We start from the raw sequence: 20,616 nt of genomic DNA, 5'->3' as shown, positions 1-20,616 counted from the left end.
TAAGAAAGACTTAAAATCCATAAGGAAATCTAAAGGACTACTGTAATTCAAAAGTAACTAAGAACTCTTAACACCACAATTCAACATTACCTTTGCACTTCGATCGTTCCCATGGTTTCATATGCAAAATCACATTTGTTATCAATTTCAATGGCCTTGCTTATGAGTTCTAATCCTTTCTCTAGATCTTGCTTCCACTGGAGCTGAAGTAAACTAGAAGAGAAAGAAAATTGAGAACAAACTTCACATACTCCTCCCAAAACCCTGATCACATAAGCAAAAAAAGTAATAAAAAAAAAAATTCCTAATGCAGTGCAGATAGTTAACTTCATGGCTTTTAAATTCCTCCCAGGAAGACTTCTTACAAGTTGTTTTATGAAAGAGAAAATGTCAGCACAAAGCTGAAATTAACATAGGGCTAAAGTAAAAGATACACTTCAAGTGGATACTCAATTAGGAATGAACACTAATGAAACTTTCCTAAAATTTGTTTACAGTTTAGTCAAGAGAAACTGTAGAAATACATTTAACAGCACTAAGGTGTTTTCACAGAGTTATTTCTCCTAGCTAAACTTCTAAACACACGCATTTAATTCAGGTTGATTAATCTAAACATGCGAACTGCCCTTGACCAAAAGGATTGCAAACTCAATACATACCCTTTATGAACATATGTAGTGGCATTGTCTGGCTCAAGGTCAATGCATTTATCATACATTTCATCAGCCTTGCCAAACTGCTGTTGATCAGTTAGTGCCTACATCAAAAGAGAAACCTACATGTCAGTACACAACCAAAACTTGCACTCTGCACTAGGCTAATTCTAATTAAAACCATACTGACAATATGAGATTGGATACAGCTCCCTTATTGTAGAGCAGGCCAGGCACATCAGTTACCAGAGTTCAGTTTAAAAATTGAGGCTTTTTAGAAGAAAGCTGCTAGGCTTGAAGTGCACAAATTACTGATCACAGTACCATCTGTAATGGGAGATCCACAAGCAACGTGCAACGTGTACCACAAGTAAAAACCACTCTAAAAGCCTGCACCTGCAAATTGCAACTTCTTCCTTTTTCAAATATACTTCTTTCAAAAGGAAATGCATCCATATTGCCTACCTACTTAAAATCAGAACATCTCATGCTTTATACTAGAACCAGCAGTATGTTTTCTTACAGAAGAAATTAGAGTCTTCTGTTACAAGTGCACTCTGAACATCTGTACTACACTCTGCTTGACCAGCACATGTCGTTTGTAGCAGAACGAAACTGTTACCCGAGTTCCATGCATTTAACTCCCAAATTACCTAGAGAATCCCTGACATCCATCAAGTGAGATGCCACACACGTGCAGGAATTCACAGGAAAGCATGTGCCAGAATTCTGTCTCCTACTAACCACCCTTGACTCTCATCACTTACATTCTGCTCCACCAATTTCCCCTCTACTTCCTCTACCCTACAACACCCATACCCATACATTCAGGTAGCTTATTAAAGACAGCATGTGTTATCTCAGAACTGATTCTCAAAAATCTTCATATATTATTTGAAGAAAAGTATGTTATCCAAGATAAAAGGTGCAAGAGAATGCAGCATTTTCTTTAAGAGAGAGAAAAATGTACCTGAGCATAGAGTGCATAGCCTTCAGCACACTTTGGAAATTTTTTTATGACATCTTCAAAGCCTTTCATGGCTACTTGCACAGGCAAAGGATTATTTCCTGTATAAGCTTGACGATACTATTCAAGAAAGAAAAAGAAAAAAAAAAAAAAAAAGGAAAAAAGGAAAAAATTGAAACACCACCACAAAAAAAAAAAGCTTATCAGACCTCTACCCACTTCCTCAAGAGATGCATCCATCCTAACAATTGCAAGTTCCAGAAGGTTACATGCCTGTACATCCTACCAAATCTGTTTTTTAGGAACCTAACATGTGTCCAAGTCTCTGGCAGAGTGGACTTGGAGAGGAGAAAGGGTGAAAGAAGGAAGCCATAAGGCCTGATAGTTGCCAATAGCCTCCCTCTATTTCAAAAGCCTAGAAATTCCAAGCCTAGAATTCCTCCTTGTTCACACCATGCAAAACTGTCCTCAGAAGATTCCTGCATGCAGAGGCATTGTACTAGCTTGAAATCATTTGTTTACAATTTCTTGAAGATGACCATTTTCCACAACATTAAAGCTTTATTTAAATCAATTTTACGTGATACAGTTAGAGTGAAGATTTGTGTTTCTCTACCACAAAACAGAAAAGATTACCTACTGTTTGAACAACGAACATTTCAAAATGAAAGAAGCAAACCCTTACTCCAGCTGAAGCAACTGTTGCATTATTTCTTTATCTTATTGTTAAAAAATATTGAGGTGTTTTGTTGCCCTACTTTTCCATTAAATTGGAATAAAAGAGAAACACAGTATGTTTTCCAGAAGTCTTTAAAAAGAAAAAGCACCCAGGTAAACATCAGCACGTTACCTACCAGAGCGAAACATTTCTGTGCTTGAGCCAAGGCAGAATCGGGTCGCAATCGGATACATTCATCAAAGTCTTCCACAGCCTCTTCAATTTGGTCAAGCAGGATTTTCAGCTAGCCAGAATGAAAGAAAATCCTATTTCTGTATTTAATCTGTGCTTCAGACACTTATGTGATAACTCAATTACCACCAGTTACTCGTATCATCTCCAGTTCAGTTCTAGAACTGCCTAGAAACGTACAAAACCTATGACTAAGAATCACTGACAATAAAATAACAAAGCCACCTGTGAAACTTTGGCTTCATACACAAAAAGGCAATGTCCATGTGCAGGGATTGACAATGCTTGTATTTTAGTCTGTTGCCATTACTGCTTTAGCATAATGTCCAGTCTCCAAAACTATGCCGCACTTTCTCAAGTTGCTCTGCCTTGCTGTAGTTAATGCCTGTGGACTATTTGAATGTCAAAACATTTTGGCCTTCCCAGCTTGCATTTCACTTTTTTTTTTTTTTTTTTTTTTTTTTTGACAGTATCATTCCTCCACAAGAGTGGAGCTCACTTCATCATTCTCTTACTTTACCATGAGGCTACTGTAAAACCCTAATTTTCAGTCTGCAGGAAACTTTCAATCAACAATTTCAAACCTTCAATCAACACAACACACCATTCTTATTTCTGAGCACTAAAGAGATTAAATGAATTCATGGAGAGGGCACTTGATCCGTGGAAGTCTTCCTTATGAATACAACTTAGCATATCTGCATATGGTGGTGTTTCCTTTTTTCTTCCAGCACCTTTTATATTACGGTTCTGTGGAAGCAGGCCTCTCTAGGTCTGACCTGAACCTGCCTGACCTGAACCTGCAAATCAGACTGTGTATTTATTCTGCAACAGTTCCAAATTAGGAGTTCATGTTTTTCTGCCACAAGCAGCATAAAGTGTTTCCGATGATGTACGGATCTTTATTTTTCTTTTAGTATATATTGAAATATTCAAGTATCGGGAAAAAATCTTTAATGTTTCTTACTTGTCCTCGATGGTGGTAAACATCTGCATTCTGAGGATCAATATCAGCAGCCATGTTAAAGTCTTGAGTGGACAGCACAGGTTGTTGCTGCTGCATATACATACTTCCTCGTTTGATCAGAGCATTAGCTCGGAGCTGTAAAAAAAGTTCAAAGAAGCATTAGCCACTCCAACATTCCTCCAGATTTAAGGCTTTGTTACAGTGTATTTTTCATTTGACTAGTTTCTCCCATTGGCAGATTACATTAATTCTAAGCAGGAATAAATTTCATATTGACTCTAAATGAATCAACTCCCTTGCTTAATTTCAAATGTCAGCCTATGCTTCCATCTCAGTGGATTTTCAACCCCCCCAAAATCCTTTATAAGACAGGTTCCCTACGGTTACAAATACATCAACATTATTTGAAGCAGTTCAACATGCAAGTACAATTAATGTTTTTTTCTTATCTATGAACTGATTTTTCAGACTGGATAAGCCACCAATTCATTCAACTTCCTCTCTTCTTTAGTTTGCACTATTTAGCACAGCTGTCTCAAAAAAAACCCCAACAAGCCCTTGATAAAACAATTTGTCAGGAATAAAAAGACAAAACAGTAAATAAATCAGAACACTCCCATTAAAGTATCTGAAAACTTGGAAAAACTACTTCTCGAACTATATTGCAAGCTTATCATCTAACGTCTACATTTTCTCAACCCAAACTACAATCCAGCTGTGACAGATTCTTACCTTCACATTTGCATCTTCCATGCTGATGACCTGATCTAGGTCTGGTTTGGCAGCATTTGCATTGCCAATAAGTAAGTAGAAAGTAGCTCGCAGAAGCAAAGCTTCTGCCATGTATTTTCCCTTTGCTTCAATTTCTTTTGTGCTTTCACTGATAATTTTGTCGTAGTTCTCTTCTTCCATATATTGTTTTGCTCTCAAGTAGCCAGAGCTGCAAATGATGTAAGAACAGTTACGTATATGCATTTATTCACTGAACACTGCAATTTCAATTCAGATTTTTCATTAAATCGTAACAAACGCTAAATTTTGCTACACTCAGTTACAACACCAGCATAAGTAAAGTTACAAATATTCCTGGACAGAGCCATCACAGATTGAAACAATTTAGACAGAGTGGCCAAAGAAGAAAAATGTTTTAAAGCTCTTGAACTTGAGCTTCATTTGACCCTTGAAATTTTTTTTCCATATTAAGGACAGCCGTAATCTCTGCCTTAAAACAAGAGGGCTGGGATGGAGTCCCAGGTCAGAAAAGCACAATATTAAACCTAGCAGTGTGCAGTTTACACATGGAAGAAAGGATTTCACAGCAAAAATGACAGTAAGCACTGCTTCGTCCTCAGCTAAGAGTCCTGGATTCAGTGAATTTGCCTGTAGATCAAGACATTCTACCTTACTTTAAAAAAAAAATTAAAAAAAATCGTAACACCGTGTGCAATGGTGTCCATACTGACAGCAGTGATATCTTCCAAAAATAAACTGGAAAGAAATTTTTGTCCCCCCCCCTTTTTTTTTTTTTTTTTTTTTTTTTTTTTTTTTTTTTTTGACAGTATCATTCCTCCACAAGAGTGGAGCTCACTTCATCATTCTCTTACTTTACCATGAGGCTACTGTAAAACCCTAATTTTCAGTCTGCAGGAAACTTTCAATCAACAATTTCAAACCTTCAATCAACACAACACACCATTCTTATTTCTGAGCACTAAAGAGATTAAATGAATTCATGGAGAGGGCACTTGATCCGTGGAAGTCTTCCTTATGAATACAACTTAGCATATCTGCATATGGTGGTGTTTCCTTTTTTCTTCCAGCACCTTTTATATTACGGTTCTGTGGAAGCAGGCCTCTCTAGGTCTGACCTGAACCTGCCTGACCTGAACCTGCAAATCAGACTGTGTATTTATTCTGCAACAGTTCCAAATTAGGAGTTCATGTTTTTCTGCCACAAGCAGCATAAAGTGTTTCCGATGATGTACGGATCTTTATTTTTCTTTTAGTATATATTGAAATATTCAAGTATCGGGAAAAAATCTTTAATGTTTCTTACTTGTCCTCGATGGTGGTAAACATCTGCATTCTGAGGATCAATATCAGCAGCCATGTTAAAGTCTTGAGTGGACAGCACAGGTTGTTGCTGCTGCATATACATACTTCCTCGTTTGATCAGAGCATTAGCTCGGAGCTGTAAAAAAAGTTCAAAGAAGCATTAGCCACTCCAACATTCCTCCAGATTTAAGGCTTTGTTACAGTGTATTTTTCATTTGACTAGTTTCTCCCATTGGCAGATTACATTAATTCTAAGCAGGAATAAATTTCATATTGACTCTAAATGAATCAACTCCCTTGCTTAATTTCAAATGTCAGCCTATGCTTCCATCTCAGTGGATTTTCAACCCCCCCAAAATCCTTTATAAGACAGGTTCCCTACGGTTACAAATACATCAACATTATTTGAAGCAGTTCAACATGCAAGTACAATTAATGTTTTTTTCTTATCTATGAACTGATTTTTCAGACTGGATAAGCCACCAATTCATTCAACTTCCTCTCTTCTTTAGTTTGCACTATTTAGCACAGCTGTCTCAAAAAAAACCCCAACAAGCCCTTGATAAAACAATTTGTCAGGAATAAAAAGACAAAACAGTAAATAAATCAGAACACTCCCATTAAAGTATCTGAAAACTTGGAAAAACTACTTCTCGAACTATATTGCAAGCTTATCATCTAACGTCTACATTTTCTCAACCCAAACTACAATCCAGCTGTGACAGATTCTTACCTTCACATTTGCATCTTCCATGCTGATGACCTGATCTAGGTCTGGTTTGGCAGCATTTGCATTGCCAATAAGTAAGTAGAAAGTAGCTCGCAGAAGCAAAGCTTCTGCCATGTATTTTCCCTTTGCTTCAATTTCTTTTGTGCTTTCACTGATAATTTTGTCGTAGTTCTCTTCTTCCATATATTGTTTTGCTCTCAAGTAGCCAGAGCTGCAAATGATGTAAGAACAGTTACGTATATGCATTTATTCACTGAACACTGCAATTTCAATTCAGATTTTTCATTAAATCGTAACAAACGCTATACACTCAGTTACAACACCAGCATAAGTAAAGTTACAAATATTCCTGGACAGAGCCATCACAGATTGAAACAATTTAGACAGAGTGGCCAAAGAAGAAAAATGTTTTAAAGCTCTTGAACTTGAGCTTCATTTGACCCTTGAAATTTTTTTTCCATATTAAGGACAGCCGTAATCTCTGCCTTAAAACAAGAGGGCTGGGATGGAGTCCCAGGTCAGAAAAGCACAATATTAAACCTAGCAGTGTGCAGTTTACACATGGAAGAAAGGATTTCACAGCAAAAATGACAGTAAGCACTGCTTCGTCCTCAGCTAAGAGTCCTGGATTCAGTGAATTTGCCTGTAGATCAAGACATTCTACCTTACTTTAAAAAAAAAAATTAAAAAAAATCGTAACACCGTGTGCAATGGTGTCCATACTGACAGCAGTGATATCTTCCAAAAATAAACTGGAAAGCGACATAGGAAGTTAAAGCACCATTCATGTGGTGTTCAAGCTCCGCTCAAAAAAAGAAAAAGCTCAAGCTTTGCTTTGTCAGAACAAACCTCTCATTTATGTGCAATTTGATTTAAGAAAGATAAAACAACCTTTCAGCCTCAGTTGCTGTAAATTCATAGTTTTCATTAACAAAGACCCTTTGCCTAGCTTGTCTTCTCCCTTCCAATCCAAAGACTAACTTGCTCTCTTCCTTGGAAACTCTCCTTCAGTATAAAACATTCCCTTGTCCAGAAGCATTGTTCAGCACTCTCCAGTCCTCCCATCTCCTAAGATTTACTATGAATCTGCAGTAAATATTCAGCATATCTTCCCAATCTGATTGTACTTCCCCTGTTTAGTGGATTGAAGCCTCCTATAGTTTGGAACTAGCCAGTCAGCTTTCATAAAAGCTTCATTTTTAATACAGATCTCACGTCATAGGCTCACTTTCTTACCACAGGATTTCCCATGCCAAGTACTACAAAAACGACAGCAAGTTACACTGAGCAGAATGTCAAAATCACCGAAAACTTAATTCCAAAACCAAACAATTCCCAACAGTACTGTACACTCACTTTTCTTTTACTTCAGAAGCCTCTCCCTCCTTATCCTTATCTTCATCTGATTTCTCACCCTTAAGCAAAGGTTGGGAGATTATATCATCTGTGAAAGAACTGAAGTAGGATTTAATGAACTGTGGTGAGGGCATCAGAGGCTCACGATTCTGAAACAGAGAAATGTAATTTCAGATTATTAGATGGTAAGATCAGATGGTAAATATGGAAATGGATAAACAAACGTGATTGTAAAAAAATGCATTCATGAAAGAACCAGTGTATAACTTTCCACTATCTCATTTAATAGTCTGGTATTTTTGATTTGACAGTTTGACATTGAGGGAATATTTAAGCTTCAGATCACAAAGCAATACCCATCACCAGTAGAAATAAAGTGAAGATATTCAAGGGAGGAGGGAGATAGTATCTTTCTGCATGTGTGGCTAGAAGTGAGGACTCTTAGGATATCATAAGACGTTGTGTCGATGTACTAAAGTAGTACGTGTGCACAAAAATTGGGTGAAAAATGCAAGTTGGCAGTTTAAGCGTGACCCTAAATTCAAGTAGATTATATCCTAATCCTAATATCCTAATATCCTAACTCTATGTGGAGCTTGGGCCAGATTCCACACATTTTACTTGAAGTCCTAGAAGTAACACCTCCCAGGTACAAAATCCTTTCTATAGCCAAAAAATATTTCTTGCTCAAAATGAACACTGCACACAAGAATTACAGTTCAACCCCTCCTGCAAGAAAAGTCAGAATACACTCTTCTGAGTTTCTCTATTAAGTTCTATCATAACACTGCCTATTTGAAGCACACCTATTTTATGATGCTACCACCACTGCACTAATACCACAATTCATTTTTGTTACCTTGACACCACACATTTATGTCAGTTTCTACATGAAAGAAATTCAGCATCTCAAAACCAAGGTGGATTTCAGTACTTCAACCACCACCACAAAAAACAAGCAAGAATGTTTTAATAACAAGTGAGAATGTTTTAATATCTGTCCCAACTCGTTTGTAAACCTACAGCCACTTAGATGACGTCTCCTGGCTACCTCTAAACTTCCACAGTTCCCTTCTCTGCAGTGTCCAAACGTTAATGCAAAGACCTCTGAGTGCCAAAATAGAAAAGTACGAGCACCTATTTACAGAAATGGAACACAAACAGCCTGCGACTGAACCTCACAAGTAATTCATGGTAGTTAGGAGATGAAGACGTATTTCTCAAGACAGAACCAGGAAGTCTGACCACTAATAAGATGTGTCTTTGCACTGCATCGTTTTTTCTTAAGCCATGCTTTTTTGCTTTTCTACTTTTTCATTAAAAAAATACCCTAACAACCTTAGAAGAGTATTATTTTGCCACTTTCTGAAATGCAGGAATTCTGCTGTCAACTTAATTTTTCCTACATTAAATTTCTATTTATAAAACCAAGAATAAGCTGGGGAAAAAGCCCTCAATCACCATTCTTCTCATTTTAAGCTATTCATTACACATGCAACCAATATTTTTACGCATTTTCAATCATTATTTATAAACCTTCCTATCTCAACACACATACGCACCACCCGATGCGCAACTGAACATTTGGCTGCTGTTGTTCTGGCATATCCTGTTTCCATTATGTTGCAAGTCCAGAAAAGCCCCATGTAAGGCAGCACAACAACTTGGGTGTCTCCTGAATGTCACAATAGATTTGATTATTAAAGGGAAACAGTTGTTAGAAATAGGCCTCTCTTCCCCACCGAGGTTTCAAAAAGTTTAGATAGGTCCCAAAGGAAAACATCAGTACAACAGTAGCTTTGTACAAACCCATTCATGTTGACTTTAGCAGATGAAGACAGTGACTTGCTTACAACAACTGACAGAATGCCAACAATCAACATTTTAACAACCAGTCAGGTAAAATCAGGATTTCTCAGCAATATCGCAAGTCCTACCTTGTATTTCTCTTTGGCCTTTTCTTTTCCAAGGAGTTTAAGAACTTTATCAGCTAATAACATACTTTGCTGGTTTTGGAAGGCTTCTAAAATGCAGACTGCAGTGACATCTAGGAAACAACATACAAAAGTGAGATTAAAGACAAATTCTGATGGTCTCTGGAGCACACTAAAATGTGCCATGATTACAATGAGTCACTGTCAAACTAATAAATGTTCTCTTTAAGGGTAAAAGCCTCTGTTTCCAGTTTGCTGTATTTACCATGTTTTCCAAGATACAAATTGGTATCCAAAATGATCTCTTTTTGATAAAAGGACTTCATGACAGTGAATGAAAGAAGTTACATTTATTTTATCTTCATGTCTTTATCTACAGACAAACATACTTAGATGGACAGTGAAAATTTATACCTCCAGCAGGGGCTTTCAACATTCTGAAACTTTGGTGATAGTAATTACGTTCATAGTATGTTTGCATTAAAAGTGTTAACACAGCTTCTCTTCTGGGACTGGTCCTAATTTTCTACTTTTAAAATTCACATTCAGTCCAATTAGATCTTGCTTCTTCCTCAGTTTAAGAAATCTTCCCATATTATATCTCAAATGTTTCTGTTCTCCTCTGTGACTTTGGAATTGAGCAAGTTTAAGAGAAATAGCTTGCTGGCCTATATAAAGTGCTAGCCCATATCATATCACTTTCATTCACACATAGAGCCTCTGCAAATGTTAATCCATTGCTGCCTGAACCATGCTTTGTAGTATGAAATGCACTCTTATGCCACATTCTAATTATTTCTCTGGATCCTCCTGTAGTAACACAACTGATTATTCACTTAAACATCAGTAAAAATTAACTGAGTTTGGACTTGAAATTCAAACAGTGTATTGTTTGAACACACTTGAAAACCAAGTGTCTTACTCTGAAGTTTAAGTAGCTTCTGTAATTCTACACCCTACAGGTACTATTATGCCATCATTTATGCAGAAATTCCCCACAACTATGGCATGGTCAAGAAGCACAGCAAAGTCCCCAGGAAAACACGCTACACCCAGAAAGAGCGTGAAAGATAGCGTGCAGTAATCTGTACTACACCATCTTAGCAAACATGCTTTGCCCAAAGCAGGCAGCTGTAAACTAGTGCCTGGACTTGGGTGAGGCAGCAACATCTTCCCAAATTATACTGCCAGAGATCATTGGAGGGGATTTTTGCTGGTGGGGGGGGGTTGGCATTGGTTTGGTTTTGCTTTCCTCCACTACATGGACATGCCCTACTTCCTGTAATTTTACTGGCCATACATGGTTGGCAGGTAAAAGCAATATTGTATTAGAAAACCAGTGTCGTTCAGAAAAAGCAGATCTGAAAAAACTGCAAGCTAAAAATCAAACACAAATCAAGGTTGAAAATAATTGCTAGAAACACTAGTGCTACTAACATTAAAAAGGAGTTACATCTGAAAGCTATCCCACTATGGCAGGGACTCTTGGATCTTTCTTGGGGCTTTCATCATCTGTCAGTTTATCACAACTACATAAGGTTTAGATTTTATTATAGCACTCCGGAAGTGCAGCTGTTGGTCAATTAGTGATCGCAAAGGACTACACTAAATGACCTAAGTGGTCCTTTTCTAGTCACTATGGTCTTACAAGGCAGAAAGGCATTCTGCCAGCAGATAAATAGATAGATAAAATTTCCACATCTTATTTACCTTCTAACTTAGCAGACCTAATTCTTAGCTGTTATACATAATGAAATTAAGTTAACAAATTTGCCAGTCAGAGCACTGCCTTATTTTCTGTCCTTATTTGATAATGAGCACAGAGGAAAATTTCATTTGCCTTTTAATCTTACATCAGCAAGAATGACTTCACTTGATGAAATTTAAATGAGTCCTTTCAAAGAGTGTCCCTTAGTTCAGAAGTGCCCTCAGACAACACACCTGACCTGTAGTACTTCTTAATTTTCATGGCTTCTCAGTTACATCTTCCTGACAGTTCAAAACATATTGTTAGGAACAGTATTTGGAAGGATTTGACACAGTAGTCCCTGCCAAATACATAGTGTTAATATTAATAAATAGTTTTTTTAAAATCCGTTTCAATTTTCATAAGAGTTATATATCGGAACCAAATAATACTGAAGCTGTTTTCCCTTTAATACCTGCCAAATGCATTTAAATGACTGTAATACTCCTGTTTCTGACCATGCATCTCTACCTGCAAAACTACCTTGGTTTCTGTAGTTGTACCATTTCTCTAGAACAAACAGGGAAGAAAATCTGTTACTGTATGGAAGTAGAACGACTGTTGTCTGCGTTACCCACTCAACATGTTACATGAATTCTGTTCTAAAATGTAGGGAGCTTCCTGGGAAAAGAACACCTTGAGTGGCTGTAGTAACATCAATTTCTCAGCAGCTATTTCAATCTGAGTGGATGACAGCTTGAAAACCAGGAAAAGGAGAAGAGAATGTATTTGCAGTAGCTATGAATGGTTTTAAAGAAATAATTCTGTGTTACAGCTCTGGGGCCCCCAACATAAGGAGGACATGGACCTGTTGGAGAGAACCCAGAGGAGGGCCACAAAGATCAGAGGACTGGAGCACCTCTCCTGTGAAGACAGGCTAAGGCAGCTGGGGCTGTTCAACCTGGAGAAGGCTCTGGGGAGACTTAATAGCAGCCTTCCGGTACCTGAAGGGGGCCTACAAGAAAGCTGGAGAGGCACTTTTTACAGGAGCATGTAGTGATAGGACAAAGGGTAATGGCTTTAAAGTGAAAAAGGGTAGATTTATATTAGATGTAAGGAAGAAATTCTTCACTATGAGGGTGGTGAGGCACTGGAACAAGTTGTCCAGAGAAGTTGTGGATGCCCCCTCCCTGGAAGTGTTCAAGGCCAGGTTGGATGGGGCTTTGACCAACCTGGTGTAGTGGAAGGTGTCCTCCCATGGCAGGGGGGTTGGAACAAGGTGATCTTTAAGGTCCCTTCCAACCCAAATCTTTCTATGATTCTGTGATTACTGTAGTTACAGAAGTAAAAACAAAACAATCCCAGAAGTTATCCTCTCCAAAGCACCTGAGCTAATTCCGCTTTTAAGTATACACACCAAAGGACACTCACCTTCTAAACATTCCTTCTTATTGTCTAGCTTCTCGTGAGCTTTTGCGCGTCTGAAGAGAGCTTTTACGTATTTAGGATTAAGCTCAACAGCCTTTGTGCAGTCTTGTGCCACTTCTGTCCATTTTTGCTGCGGGTAGAAAACAATACAATGAGAGAGGCCCTACTCAGCTGCATTAAATTAGCTTTCCACTACCAACTCCAGGGTCATGCCCACCTAACAGTAGCTGCAGTTCCCAGGGCTCTGGTTCTACCTGCTTGCTTCTATTTCTGCAAGTTTCTCAGTAAGAAACTGCCATGCACCACTGGAAGCCACCTGCACCAGAACAGCCACAAAACAGAAAAGGAATTCCTACAGAAAAATGAAACCAGACAGTTGTACAAAGCATATGGGAGAAGATAATGAGTTGACGCGAAGATGCTTGCAGGAGGTAACATTGGGACTGAAAGACTGGTACAAAACAAATGAAGAAAAAAGATGAAGACATAATGAAAACCAACAAACAAGTTTAACAAGGTGCTAAAACACTTTCTTTTTTTAAATTTGTTATTTCAATTTACTACACTATGCTACTACAAGTGGATGATCAATTAATATGTAGGAGTAGAGCTAGTCAAGGGTATTAAGAACCAAAAATCCATTTATCTGCAAAACTGATTATCAAAACAGGCTTTTCTAATAACTGAAAAAGAGGAACCACATACATCTGGGATCCTTTATGGCATGAATTAGTGTTATAAGTAGCATTTGATTAGACAAGAACTTTTTTATCTCTCTTCTAACTTTCAAAACTAGATTTCTCTAATCACACAGTCTGTCACTTGATACTTCAGACTGTACAAAGCCGATTTTTCCACTCCTTGATACAGCTTGCCAACTTTACCTCATAAGCAAATCTATTGATACCATAATAAACAACACTGGTTGACTTCTAAAACTAATATCAAGTATACTCAGCTATCAAGTAAACGTTACTTCCACATATGCAAAATTTAGGTCTTGGGCTTTAGTAGGTTTTCTGTGATTTTTTTTGTTTAATTTTTGAAGTAGCATCCTTCCAAAATACTTGGTCTTTTGCCAAACAGTTAAAGAAACACTCTACTAGAAAGAAGCAAAATTAACTTATATACAAGAAAATTGTTCCAGAGGATAAGAAATTAAAACCTTGTCTTACAAGAAAGTTAAACATAAGGATTATGTAAGATAGACTGAAAATAGTTAACAGAAAACAATTTTATTTATATGTGGAAAAGTATGATGAGCTGGTGAAAAATAGCTGCAAGCAACAGCATCTGGTTGTGAAGGGAACAGGTAACACTACTTTGGGATCTTTCAGTGACAAAAGTGACAAACTACACAATTTATAATGCAACTTTTTAGAATAAATACTTAATTATCTTTAATCCCTTACCAGTTGTTCATAGGCAGCAGCTCTATTTTGATAGAAGGTAGAAAGATCAAGGTTTTTCTCAGGAGGGCACAGGCTGATAGCCTCAGTATAACACTGAATAGCTTGCTCGTATTTTCCTGCTTTGAAATATTTGTTTCCTTTGTTCTTGGCTGCCTGGGCTCTGTCAAGAGGGCTCTGAAAAAGAAAGTGATAGGTCAGTTCAAGTAAGAAAAGCATCACCACATGCAAGCTATGCACTTAAGGGCTGATCTTCAAAGATATAAAATGGATCCAGGTGGTAAACTCTAGCCTAGACTTCTGCAAATCTCAGTCCTTCCATTTCCTGGAAAAACAAAGCAGATTTTCTTTTGCAAGTATATCAGATAGGAGACAAACTTTTCAAAAGATTCACTACAATGATATATTAAACAATGCAGTGATTTCTCTTTGGAAAGCTAAACAGGTTTTAATCTTGCATGACTGGTGATCAGAAGAACAAATGAGGTAAGTTATTTCTTCAAAGACTAAATATGTGAAGACAACAAAGCCCTCAAAGCAATTAAAACAGGAAAAGTTTCCTAGTGAAATACATATAGCCTGTAAGACCAGAGCTGGCTCAGCAGACTATGAATTAGATATGGAAGACACTTCGTGGAAAGACCTACTGTTCCCCTTTAGGGAAAACAAAGCTGTTTTGCCTTCCATACACTAGACTAATTAGCTAACTTTGCAGCTAACTCCTCTACAGCTTCACACAACCTGCTTCATCCAACCACTAATACAAAGTGCTGGACTGTCATGTTCTGTCAGCCTTAGCAGAGGATTGAAAACTTTGCTAACTGGCCTGTGACCCTGCTAAATGAATCTTCACATTCTGCACTGCCTGTTGATTGCCTGCATTTCTGCAGAAACCCCTAGATTTACAGACTAGTTATCAAATGTTGTGGTTAATAAGGAATCAGGATGCAAAAAGCCTCTCTTTATCAAAGGGGTATGACCCACATTCAAGAAATACAGAGCTGCAAAAGATCCTAGCATTCTTCTTCTAGATTTCTGCTCCTCTTTCACAGCCTAGGTTCAAGGATCAGTATTTTGGGGCAGTTCAGGCTAACCTGCCAGACCAAAGTGAATAGAGGTATGAGCACACATGCCACCCTAGCAACATCTCTGAGCGGGAAAAGAGTACAAACTGGGTGCAGTAATGCCTTAAACAATAACTGCAGGATTCATACCATCTCACCTGTTGAATTACATGCATTGAAAAAATCATCTACTATTTGCTGGCAATTGTCAGTGCTGCTCTTTGACCATACTTCCGCCTCCTCTCCTGCCTCATCCACCACCGGTGCCAAACTACACCCAGACTGCTGTAAGACAAACTTGAAAACATCTTTGCATTTCATCAGCCTGTTTCCCTTAATGGCTGCTCATTTCATGCCAGTCTGATCATCTGTAGTTAATCTAAATGATTTTTAAAACTGAAAATGTGAAGGGAACCCAGGAGTTGCTGTACAACCCCTCTTTTAAGGCCTGGTTTCCAATCATGGCATGAGAGAATCAGATAATGGGCACCAGTCTTAGTTCCTACATAAAAACAGGCATCCAAATAGAACAAAAGTGCCTACAGGCACTCTCCTGAGGAGAGACTTACAAGTGAAACCATATAAGGGAGGGAATTTCTTAAATATCCCTACTGCCAGAAAAGCTCTTCTCTCACAGGTCACCAATCGCTGGGCTTACAGGAAATCAATCTGCACCATCTCCATTGCTCAAAGAACAAGGTGATATGCAAGGCTTTTAGATTTTTGGTTTTTAATGATTTAAATTCAAATTGATAAAAGATTATTAAATTCACCTCTTTTCATACACTGTGTGTAACTCTATGGATACACAAACCAGATTTAGAGTGCAAATATTTTTACTGAGAGACAAGTAACTCTGTATTTGAGAAGTCGTTTCTTTAAAACTCAACCCAAGTTTGAAAGGTTACATTTAGTTCAAGTATGTCCTAAATTTAGCTCCCAATACAACGCTTCCCTTTTAGCTAAGGAAAGGGTTATGCAGCAGACAAACTTAAATGTGTGAAAGTCAGTTTGAATTTTTCCTTCTGCATTTCTACAGCAAATCACATTAGAAATGTCTTTGTGAAATAATATACAAAATTCAGCTCTGTTCCAATTTACTTGGCACCAAAAATAAAAACATAACATGTGGGCCATGTTGTAACGTTCAGACCTGTGTTCCCAGTATGAAAATTATTTAAAACTGCAGAGATCAAGTTTACACTACAACTAGATTACTACTTTAAGATCACTGCTAATTCCTTTAGCCCAGGGACCTATTACCCCAATATGTGCCTCAGGCTGAGCAGTCCGTCCACTCCATCCTATGCACTCTGACAGCCCTGCACCGCAGTCCCTGCATAAAGACACATGCTACAGATGGGGATTACTGCCTAATATCCAAGTGCAATGGCTGCTCCAGTGTCAGGTGTGGGACAGGAATTATAACCAGAAGCAAGAAATCTGTAGTTCTGGGACTGTCGCTGGTGCTTTGCTGGTTCTTGGGAAGCATGTGGTCTTCAGACAGGCCTAAGTGCATGCAACAGGGACCAAAAACTTTAGAGAGTACATACAGGCACGATGCCCCAGGAAAACTCATTAAAATTAGTAACTCTGTTATCAGACTAAGCTTTGAATAACAGAAGTAGGACCACAGACCACACAACCAAACATACATAAATGAATCACTGAATAGATGCTAACTCCATGGTTACTCTCTGCCCCACGCATTGCATGATGAAAGAAATTTGGGTGGGGAGTCAGGAGTTAGAGCACAACATGCTATCATGTAATAAAGTCAGCAATAACACCCATGGCAAGAAATAAATCAACTTTTTTTGGTGTTTATCCTGCCTTAAATTAGACTTCTAGCTCTTAGATGATTTATCTCTGCAACCTTAATCACACTATTCTGCTATAGTCCTCAGTATGCAAGCAATACACCTTTGAATTGAATGGCTGCCATTTTAAACACAAAGGCTGATACAGCTCTGTATCATCTATAAGCCCATTCTGATAAGGACTTAGATGAAAAAATAGAGTTGCTCAGCATCTCATACCCATGAAAAATGGATCCCACAGACCGTGTAGAAATTGTGCATTAAAAATAACAAAATATCGTACCTATGTCTTGAAACCCAAATGGCAAGAAAAAAAAAAACACCAAGTTTTAAACTCAACTCTTTTTTTAAATAATGATCCTAATGATATTTGTTTTCTTAGCAATCACGCAACTCTTTTACCATAGAAAATACAGCAGAAAATAGTGGATTAATTTACAGGTTTGGTATACAACTGATCAACTTATGGAACAAAACAAATAAAACCAAAAATACAGCTTTTATTTTAATTTTGTGACATTTTTAAGAATATTCATAGACATTTAAAAAAAAAAATAATTGCATATTCAACTTAACTAAATGTAGTATATCTGATGAAGCCGCCAAACCCACTAAAAAGCTAAATCTCATGAGTCTCTTCTTTTGCTTTGGTATGTTTGTTGTTAGGGTTTTTTTGCTGTTGTTGGGTGGGTCGGTGGTTTGTTTTTTTTAAAGATATTAAAGAACTTATGCCACATTATATGCTGCAATACCTTTTCATAATAGCACAAATAAGAATATGAAAATTACTTCTTAACATAAGATCAGTTTTTGAAAGAGTTTGTCAAGCCTTAGATTTAACCCTGACAGAAGTTTTAAGCTGCTGCTTCTCAGACCTCCAGTTCTCAATGGCTACAGTGAAGATGTCCACAAATAAAAAACTGATTATGCAAGCGAACTTCATGTACCTCATGCACAAGCATCAAAAAACCTCACACCTTCTTCTTCCATTTTCTTGCGAGTGTAATAATTCTAGGCGTTATTTTCCAATTTCACTGCTTTTCTTCACCTGACCCACTGCCATGCTATGTGGTGCACTGTACATTTTTTGTCCCTAAGGTGAAGGTCCATATAGAGCAAGGAAAACTCTCACAGTTTGTCATTGCCTGGTCAAAGAATCTGCACAACGAGCAAACCAGATCAATAAAACGAATGGAAGTTGATAATTAATTACCTGCCAAGGCAGTATAAACAAACAGCTCATAAGCTATCTGCAGTTACATACAAAGTTAGAACTGCTTTCACGAACCGTTCACTAACAAGTCCTAAAACAGAGTTCAAGCCAAAGGACAGTTGTGTATTTGAGAAGCACTCAGTTATCTAGGTAACTAAACAAGCAGATTGCTAACTGTCTAAAGACTAGACAGCACTGACAAAAATTTCTCAACTGTTCATTTAACATCAGCAAGTGTGCTTTCTTCACAAAATGTTCAGAAACTGCATGCAAACAGCAACTTAACAGCAACAGACTGCCAGCTGCCAGAATAGTAAAGCCTACTAATGCCCAGCAATGCCAATATGGTCAAGCTAGAGTTCAGAACTTTATGCATTTGAGGAAGATTGTTTTTTAAAGCAGAACAAGAAATTTGCTGCCAGCCAGTGACGACAGTGATTCACAGCAGAAGCACGAGCAGCGAGTTTCAGCATTTTCTTTTGGTTGAAAAGGATTTGCATGAGCCTTTGTCTGACAGATGACATGGAGGGACACTACGGTTTCAGCCACCTTAATTCATCAACTCGCCTTATGCATTTGAGGAAGATTGTTTTTTAAAGCAGAACAAGAAATTTGCTGCCAGCCAGTGACGACAGTGATTCACAGCAGAAGCACGAGCAGCGAGTTTCAGCATTTTCTTTTGGTTGAAAAGGATTTGCATGAGCCTTTGTCTGACAGATGACATGGAGGGACACTACGGTTTCAGCCACCTTAATTCATCAACACCCCAAAAAAAAAAAAAAAAAAAAAAAAGCCCTGGTCTAGATCTTTTTTCCTCTCCAAGTGAAAGGACCCTCTTGATGACACCAGGTAACACAAAAAAGTGTTTTCTGTTACCTGCTGTTACTGAATCTTTGCTCTTTTTTGGACTGACATTCGTCTCTAGTCTTACCTCAGACCTACACTGAAAAGCATTAATCAAGTATAAATGGCTTTAAGATTCTCCTTAACACTAAAACCACTATGAGAATAAATGCATCCACATGTACTTGACATGCAAATTCAGAGCGCAAGCAAGGCCGTATTATAGTTAGAAATAATTAGCTCAAGTTTACAGTACATTTTGTCAGCATTCTCCATCAGCCACCTTCCTTTTAAAGGAGTATGTCATTCACGCCTACCACAAATAAGCGAGCTGCACGTGAGCTGCCAAGAGTCTAACAATTGTTCTACTGCTATTATACACACGTTTACGAGTTTTCTGCACCTGCCCACTACAGCCAGCATGAAACATAGAAGACTTACAGTAGGTCAATAGTGAGATTTATTAGGGAACAGGTGCACAGTACCACAGAAATTACTTTTTACATACTTTGCTTCGATCAATTCAGAGTAAGTATCAACAAAAGCATATCTAGACAAAGGGGTTTAATTCGTTCATATACTGATATAATGTCACAGCAGCAAGCTAGGCAACATTCAGCAATTGCTATTAAAATAGACACTGGAAAGAAGCCACACTAGTTGGCTGTTGATCCCAATATGTGGCACCAGGCAGGCCAAGGAGTTTGGCCACGTTCACCCACCACTGCACCCAAGGACTATATCCAGCTCAGAGGAAAATGTGCAAAGACAGTGAACTGCTGTGGACCCAAACAGCTTTGTCTGCAATACACAAGGCCACATGCCTGACTAAACAATTCAAGAATCTCTGCTCGATAAACACAGGGTTAGCCTACAAACTTGCTGAAAGAGTTCAGGGGTGACATGTGGACTATCGCAGACTTGCAAAAGGAAGTGCTTTCAACTTAAGGAGTAAAAAATACTGAAGCAACCAACACATTACCTCACTGACTAACCAGTGCTTGCTCCTGTCAGACAAGGAGGGTATAAACTTGCTAAGAAGTTATCATGGAACAAATTAAAAAACATGAATCTACTGGGTATCAAATAATGCAATAAATGCAAAGCAGTTTACTTCTCCAACATGTTGAAGTTGTACAACGTTCACTACAAATTAAGAGGGCACGTAGAAAAGCAACTGCTGTTACTGAGTAACTAAACCACATTCCATCTAAATTATAAGAAGCAATGTCAACTCCTGTAATTAACAGATGCCATTTGACTTCCTGACCCTTGAGTCATCCATAGATGCAATTTTATCACTGGCTCTTAACTGGTCCAATAATACCAGTTTACTGTACTGTTGAGGAGCTGTGCTTACAGAAGGAATCTCAAAAGTAGTTCAGCTTTTCCAGATATAGCACCTGTGCTAAGGACCTCTGCCAACACAACGTCAGTCATAGATCACATACTTGGCCAGTGAATTGATGCCAGGAGAATCCTCTAGTACAGACACAGCCTGGGGAAAAATGTGAGGCCTCCACAGCAGGTAAAAGAAAAGCTTGAACTGCATGCAAAATAGTAAGAAGTCTGAATAAAGA

At 38.1% G+C, this 20,616-nt stretch overlaps 1 protein-coding gene across 1 annotated transcript in view; it reads right to left on the bottom strand.

The window, feature by feature from the left end:
- The window catches only part of TOMM70 (translocase of outer mitochondrial membrane 70), a gene marked incomplete at its 5' end in the record, with an annotated part of 24,977 nt that extends 4,361 nt beyond the window's left edge, over positions 1-20,616 (bottom strand). The window contains 11 exons of the mRNA XM_035894034.1: positions 91-213; positions 660-757; positions 1,624-1,740; positions 2,475-2,582; positions 5,554-5,688; positions 6,286-6,493; positions 7,639-7,787; positions 9,576-9,685; positions 12,691-12,817; positions 14,100-14,273; positions 20,488-20,616. Coding sequence (XP_035749927.1) covers positions 91-213; positions 660-757; positions 1,624-1,740; positions 2,475-2,582; positions 5,554-5,688; positions 6,286-6,493; positions 7,639-7,787; positions 9,576-9,685; positions 12,691-12,817; positions 14,100-14,273; positions 20,488-20,616 — 1,478 coding nt within the window. The remainder of the gene's footprint in view (positions 1-90; positions 214-659; positions 758-1,623; positions 1,741-2,474; positions 2,583-5,553; positions 5,689-6,285; positions 6,494-7,638; positions 7,788-9,575; positions 9,686-12,690; positions 12,818-14,099; positions 14,274-20,487) is intronic.

Source organism: Egretta garzetta, unplaced genomic scaffold (genome assembly GCF_000687185.1).
Source record: "Egretta garzetta isolate BGI_Z169 unplaced genomic scaffold, ASM68718v1 scaffold465, whole genome shotgun sequence".
NCBI classification, from domain to species: Eukaryota; Metazoa; Chordata; class Aves; order Pelecaniformes; family Ardeidae; genus Egretta; species Egretta garzetta.
This window is presented reverse-complemented; position numbering and strand designations above follow the sequence as displayed.